We start from the raw sequence: 7,472 nt of genomic DNA on the forward strand, positions 1-7,472 counted from the left end.
TGTCTTAAATCATGATACAGAGGAGTGAATATCTCTATATAAACAAAACAAACAACATGGAGGGAACTGAAACCTCCCCCCGAGAAGAGCAGTTGAATTTTTTTTTGCGGCGGGGGAGGAGGTATTTTAAAAATCATTTATACATGCAAATTAAAGACAACACTGTCCTACATCAAAGCCTTAACCTTCTTTGACACCCAAACCAGCCACAGAAAATCTTTTTGTCTCTCCCAACAGACAAATTCTCCCCCTTCTGGACTTTCGGAATGAACTGAAGTTTCGAGCAACTTTGTCCTTCCAGTCCTGACAGAACCTCCTGGAGTCGCTGGTGCTTCCTCGCCTCTCGTCTTTTTGAAGATCACGATAATAAATAAGACAGAACTCTTCATGTGTATTTCATTCTGTCATTAAGCGTATAATGTATAATTTTTATTAAAATATGTTAATTTAATTAATTTAAAAACTCCATACTCATTATTGCAGTCAATCGTAGAAATGCCTGCAGCGTATTAAAGGTTGGCCTGCAGAAATAGGAGAGAAATTTACTGAGATTACAGAATGTTGAAAGAAGTATTTACTATAAAAATATTACTTGAAGCCCGTCTTCTGTTTATCTGCCTTGATTACAATTTCCCACTTCAGTAAACAACTTTCCGGTCAACAGAGGTAAACAAGAAAATGTCTGACACACGCTAGTCACTGTGGACTCTGTGACCACAAGATTTAGGAGAAGAATTTCATTGAGCCTTCAATGTAGTGAATGATGTAGAGAATTTACTGTTGACCGTAAAGATGTTGACCCCCATGGCACTAAATAGTCTCATGTGTACAGGTTCATCAGATTTTCTCCACAAAAACTAAGAAACTAATGTTCCAACTATCCAGCTTTCTCTTATCATTACTAAAACGTTTACCATAGCAACAATAATAATAATGATAACAACAACAGCAACGTGTTATTTGTATATAAATTATATATGATTACTATATAATGATGCTCACTAAGGAGAATGTTCTCAGCGCTTAAGACAAATAGGAGACGGGGACAGAGTGCGAAGGAGGGAAGGAGTGACATCTATGCACACAAGGAATAAAAGATAAACACAGAAGACACAAAGAAAAATTAAGGAACAAACAGTAAGGACAGACAGTGTCATAAGTCTGTAGAGGAATACAAACAGATGAACTTGTCAATCACAACTATGTTGAGATATATATACATACTGACGATGTTTACAAAGGGTGAAGATATGAAATTATAGAAGAGAAAGTGAGAAGCCAAGAGTAAATGAGAGAGATGGAAAAGATAGAGAAATAAGGAAAGTAAGAGGGATATTTAAACAGGGATTGTAGACATTCTGATATGAATATTGTGTTGGATAATAAGACAAAATTTACAACAAGATGTAGCCAGCTTGATATCCAGCTTGTCATCTAGTCACTAAAGAATGGCGACACACTTTGTCCAGCTTCCATCCACTGGTTCCTCCTGAAGTTTTTAAGTGTCAGTCTTTTCTTCACAGGAACAAACTTCAAACAAACAACTGGCAGCCAGCCAGCCAAGCCATCATGGTGCTGCCACTGCATGCATTGGTTTTGAATAATCAGTGATAAGCCTGTTGATTTGTTTACCTTTGAGCTGATTGCTAACAAGAACTCATGCTAAATATGTGTTGATGAATGGTAAACATTTATCCATGCTGCTTCAATTAAGCGAGTTACTTTTTTTTTAGGATGGTGAGGTGGTGACAGGGTAGGGTACTGCATTCGCGACTCAGATGTTTATTATTCACTTAGTATGTTGAGTGTGTGGAGGAGGAGGGTTTTTTTGTGTACATGTATTACATCTGCAGCAGCAATCTTAGGGCAGTCACGTGAGTGCGGGAAGCAACCCATTTTATATATATATATATCATAATGCTTCCTCTCTCATCTTCCAATGTCCACATTCTCCGAAATCGCCAGAGCACTTTTCCCTCCCAAAATGCACAAAGGAATTCAAGATTATTAGTGGCCGTAAGTAATTTTTTTTTTTGTCTATAGGCGATACTGCTACGATGCAATATTCAGAACAATAAAGTATAAGTGAACAGTAGAGAACCTTGCCGACTTTGAATATTAGTGCAGGTTAGAACAGACCAGTCGGCTTGGACATCTAAACACTGCAATGTCGAGAAGGAAGAGGGATAAATCGAGTAAGCATTCGGATTTATGAATACTTGAGGAGAGGTCTATACTATTGGCAAGTAGAGGATTCTAATGAAATATCGTCTGTGCTTCTTTCTTGTTCCCAATATTTCTAGTTGACTCTCCCTCCCACAAGTAATCGCGACTGAAAGGTCCACCTTCACGATTATGACCAGTTGTCAGGATCATACACCATGACCAACATAGTATTCAAGTGCAGGGCAAATGATTTAAATTATCTTATATCAGCGCAATTTACAATACACGGGCAAGGTTTAAACCCCCCCCCCCCCCTCGACCCTCACTTTCCCCGAAGGCAGCAAGGATGGAGGCTGGGGTAGGAGGAACATTTGGAAAAGAGCTGAGGTGTGCAAGACTGTCGGCCCCTTAACTTTCAACGCCAGGTACACTGGGCAACAGATGCTGAGCTGACCAACCACTGGCAAGTTCTGTCTTAGAACAGAGACCATAGTGTTCTCACCATCCTTTCTCTACCAGAGTTTCTGGGAGGTATGTACATCTGGTGAAGAATGTCGTTTAAATGATGAAAGAAAGAAAGAATTAGTGATGTGTAAGATGTAGTGTCAGTTGACCACCTGTACAATACAGAGTGTGACAGTGACACAGAGTTTCTTGACGATTCACCTGTACTGAATTAATCAAACTGTAGAAATCCAGACAGGCCTTTAACGAATTTTGTCTGATGGTTGCTTCCCTTAAAGCGATTGCACGGTCCTGTCATGACACTTCAAGCCATGAACGCGGAGAAGGAGTGGTACATCATGCCAAAGGGAGGTGCGCATCCTGTTACATAACATGCAGTTGGACTGGGTCTAATCAGGCATTTTGTATGTCAATAATAATAATAATAATAATAATAATAATAATAATAATAAGCCTCTTTTTGGAACACCAAATCAACTGTCTGTCTGTCTGTCTGTCTGTCTGTCTGTCTGTCTGTCTGTCTGTCTGTCTGTCTGTCTGTCTGTCTGTCTGTCTGCCACACACACTTGGGAGAAGACAAAGGTAGCTGAGGTAAAACTGCCAACTCACCCTCACTTGCTAGCACCATGAAGCTGTGTTTCTCACTGAGTCTCACTCCGTTCCCCACCACAGACCCCCATGCGAGTGACTTCCCTTTAATGGGGGGAGGTGAGAGCATGGCCGCTGTCGTCGTCCTCTACCTGCTGACCGCCACCCAGGGCCCGCGGCTGATGTCCATGTGCAAACCTTTTCAGCTCAACCTGCTGCTGATCGTCTACAACTTCTTCATGGTTGTCTTGTCAGTCTACATGTTTACAGTGGTGAGACTTACTGGGCTTTCTGTCTGTCTGTTGGTTGGTGAGGTTAGTGCCTATCCTGGTCCTATGGGCAGGCTTACACACACACGCAGGCACACAACACGCGTAGAATGTCATTTTAGATGACCCCAGGGCATCTTTGCCACAGTTTTGTATCTACGACTCCAGGGTTGAACCATCTGTAAGATGTGGACATTGCAATTTAAACCTCGGAAACAAGATGTTTGCCATAGAGTTCCCCATGTTGCCCCAGGACTTGCCCTCACTTATTCTATAATATTCTGAATGACACGTGTGTGCAGGGTGCCTACCTGACCATTGCCACTGACCACAGCTTCGTCTGCACCACGGTGGAGGAGGCCCACAGCAAAGGACACTCGGCTTTGGTAAGCACCGCCTCCCTCGACCTTTCACCTTTGTGAGGTAGGTCCAGATATTTCTCTTCTGGTCTGGAGAGAATTGGTCTCGCACGTCTAGTATGGTTTAGTTCAGGGTACTTGTGCTAAATCAGGCGAGAAGAGATTTTTATTGATTTATTTATTTATTTGTCTTGCAGATGTATCGCGTAGCATGGTTGTTTGTGTTTTCTAAAATACTGGAAATGGCCGACACAGTACGTACTCCATTGTTCTAATGTCTCTCTCTCTCTCACCATAAGGTACATGCATTCGTGAGTGTTTTGTATGTCTGTATGTATATGCATGTGTGTGTATGGATATGTTTATCTATGCATTTATATGTATATGTGTATGTATTGTCTTGGAGTATATACGTATGGTTATATGAGTACAGGTGTGGTTGTATGTGTTCGTGTAGGTGTTCAGTACTTTTCCTTTGCTGCATTCTCTGTTTTCTGCCTATTACACAATAATTACTTGATTTACCTTCTTAATTATTTACCTTTTGTGTATATGTGATTCTATTTGTGTGGTCATGTGTGTGTGCGCATGCACAGGTGTTCTTCATCCTGAGGAAGAAGTTTAATCAAGTGACATTTCTGCACGTGTATCACCATTCAAGCATGTTTGTCTTCTCCTGGGTCGTTTTCAAGTATGTGCCCGGCGGGCAGTGTGAGTATCAGCACTACAACTACATCATGACACAGACTGACACAGCACATTATGACACAACACATCACATGACAGCATGGCACAACATGGCAATGCACTGTACAGCACATCACAGACAGGACATTGGTAAATAGACCATTATGTAACACTTGCAGGTGCGATCTGTTTCAGTTCTCGTCTACCCTTTGTTCAACTCGTTCGTCCATATCATCATGTACACTTACTACGCACTGGCCGCCATGGGACCGAGTGTCCAGAAGTACCTCTGGTGGAAGCGCTACCTCACAATGTTGCAGATCGTGAGTAGTGTGTGTCTGTGTGTTCATGGTCTTCAGTTTGGCCAGGCACCTTACCTTCAATTGACGAAACGTTGAATTGTTAACCATTTTGAGATTATAGCATATTGTGAAAGTTCAGCTTGTCTTCTATTCACTCGATTCACTGTTCGTGATTTGTTTTAACTCTTAGTACGACTGCTGCAATTATTCTTTTTCTTTTTGTTTGTGCTGATAATAAGGCTAGCACCTACCATTCTCACCGAGTCCCTGCTTTGCTAGTTTCTGTTTCACTTTGTATCTACTTACGAATACCTTACTTGTTCCTGTTTGTATTTGCAGGCCCAGTTTGTGATTCTGTTGGCCTTCACACTCGTCAACATCGTGGCTGAGTGCGACTTCCCTAAAGGCTTCTCCTACGCAGCTTTGGTGTACGGCTTGACCATCCTGCTGCTCTTCATCAACTTCTACCGCAGGTCCTACTCCAGCAAGGACAAGGGCCAGTGAGACACAGGACACATTGAGAAACCAGCATCTGGAGAAGTTGTTTTGCTGGGTAAAAGAAGGTAGCCGTGCAGCTGTCCGGTGATTTCTTCCCACCCCGACATCTCTCATCTTTATCTAAACACCTTTTAGACAACTGAGGCTTTTTTGTGTAATTTCACAGGCACAAGCTCACCTTTTAAGCCATTAAGAGGCTTTATTTTTAATTTCACAAGTCTTTCCATAATCTGTTGGTTCTTTCATTGTCAGTACACATGCAGAAACATTTGGTGACTAATGATTTAGTGATCAGACCTCACTACGAATTGTTTCGATAATTAAGCACACACACATACACACACCCTTATCTTCATGAGATCAAATGGATTTTTAAAATATACTCTCAGTATTTTTCTTTCTGTTTCATCTCTGTGTTTTTTATCTTTACATAGCTCTATTATTCTTACAAATGTAAGGCAACATGTAAACAAAATATAGTAATCACTTTAACTTTGTATCAAATTAAATGAAGCGCCATTATCTTTTAATCACTTTTAAAAAGTTTGTTTTCGGACTACAGTAAAACCTGTCTATTACGACTAGCTACAATCCACCCAAATGAGGTCGTAAGTGAGAGGGGCTGTAGTAAGGAGGTCAACTAGTCTCCTTTCATTCCACGAACCATGACACTTATAATTTATAATAGAAATACAAGATCATTTGATTAAATGTTGAAATAAATCTCTTAAAAACGATGTCATAATGCATTTTTGGTCGTTTTCGCTGTCACTTGGTCATGTCTATCATGCCATTGCTACGCTTGACTACATTTTTATTGGAAAACTAAGTCTCCAGGGGCTTTAGTTATGAAATGATAGTAAATCGTCGCCCCAGGGTAAATGGAAAACTTAAGGAACATTGTTCTGATTCCTAAGTTATAACTCGGTGTCCAGACCCCGCGGACATTGCTTATCGTTTCTTTATACCAAGACATCTTTGCCATCACTCTATAATTACTGTTTTAGGGCTAAATCAACATTTGGGGGTCTGCATACCGCTTTTTAATTTTGGACACGAAATCCTTGCCCTTACGACTACCGCTCCGGTAAGATAGAGGCTCACTTCACGTGCACCATGGTAGACAAAGAAACTCTCTTCAAACTCACTTTTTATACTTTTGAACGCGATTTCCTCAAAAGGTCGAACTCAAGTACAAACAATAATTTTATTTTTCTAAGCATGTGACTTCTGCAAAATGTCGTTAATAAAGCACAATCGACTGATGTGCACTCGTAAAGACACAACAGTGAACAATTATTAAAAGAAAATCGCGTTAGGAGCGATTGTGTCATTTGTTGTCTGAGTGTATAATCGTGTACACTGTACAGTACATGTATTCATTAACATGTGTGACCCTCCACGACGAACTGCGGTCAATTTTGTGAAGTTTGACTTTTGTTTAAAAAAGGATTCCTTGGTTATTAAACTATCCGGAAAATACACTGCTATGTTAAAATAACAGTTAGATATTGACTGAAAATACATTTAATCGAGGTACCCTGCAGAAGAATGATAATTTAAACTCTGTAAACTACGTCACATGTCATGTATATTTGCATGCTCGGTTTTTTCCAAGTCTTTTTGCAATTTCCAGACGGTCATTTAGATTATCCAAATCAAATGAAATCAAATGAAATCAAATCAAACTTTATTGTCTGTCGTGGAAACCCACGACAGAAAATTTTCTTTAGCTCACGAACACATATAATATGACGATCCATACTCATACAGACATTTATATAGATAAAGGACAAAAAAATGTAGCGTAGAATGATGTACACATGACATCCATACGACAGGAAGCCAGTAATGCACATACAGGAAAAAAGAATTTCGTTTGAAGAGTACTGATGATCGTGGAAGAGTTAACCGTTTTTTTGTTTGTTTGTTTGTTGTTGTTTGTTTGTTGTTTGTTGTTGTTGTTGTTGTTGTTGTGGTGTTAATAAATGGCATGGTGGTCTGCCGCAGAAACTACCAAATGTGCCCACAAAAATGCAACGCAGTATCATTAGTGTCCGTCTGTACACAAGCTGATGTAAGCAGAAATCAAATCAAGACGACACAGGTATCACACAGGTGTCACACAGGTATCACAC

At 40.3% G+C, this 7,472-nt stretch overlaps 1 protein-coding gene across 1 annotated transcript; it reads left to right on the forward strand.

Annotated features, from left to right (window-relative positions):
- The first annotated feature begins 1,622 nt into the window (after positions 1-1,622).
- On the forward strand, positions 1,623-6,729 carry LOC112573795 (elongation of very long chain fatty acids protein 4-like). Its single transcript, XM_025254396.1, has 8 exons — positions 1,623-2,697; positions 2,910-2,982; positions 3,304-3,491; positions 3,791-3,874; positions 4,045-4,101; positions 4,444-4,558; positions 4,730-4,857; positions 5,176-6,729. The coding sequence occupies exons 2-8, from the start codon at positions 2,928-2,930 to the stop codon at positions 5,338-5,340; spliced, it is 792 nt and encodes a 263-aa protein (XP_025110181.1). The 5' UTR covers positions 1,623-2,697; positions 2,910-2,927; the 3' UTR covers positions 5,341-6,729.
- Positions 6,730-7,472: the final 743 nt, after the last annotated feature.

This window comes from Pomacea canaliculata, linkage group LG10 (assembly GCF_003073045.1).
Source record: "Pomacea canaliculata isolate SZHN2017 linkage group LG10, ASM307304v1, whole genome shotgun sequence".
Taxonomy (NCBI): domain Eukaryota; kingdom Metazoa; phylum Mollusca; class Gastropoda; order Architaenioglossa; family Ampullariidae; genus Pomacea; species Pomacea canaliculata.

Coding starts and splice junctions, on each gene's coding strand:
- LOC112573795 (XM_025254396.1), top strand. CDS start 2,928: ATGACACTTCAAGCCATGAACGCGGAGAAGGAGTGGTACATCATGCCA. Junction 3,875..4,044: donor GCAAAGGACACTCGGCTTTG/GTAAGCACCGCC, acceptor TTTGTCTTGCAG/ATGTATCGCGTAGCATGGTT. Junction 4,858..5,175: donor ACCTCACAATGTTGCAGATC/GTGAGTAGTGTG, acceptor TTGTATTTGCAG/GCCCAGTTTGTGATTCTGTT.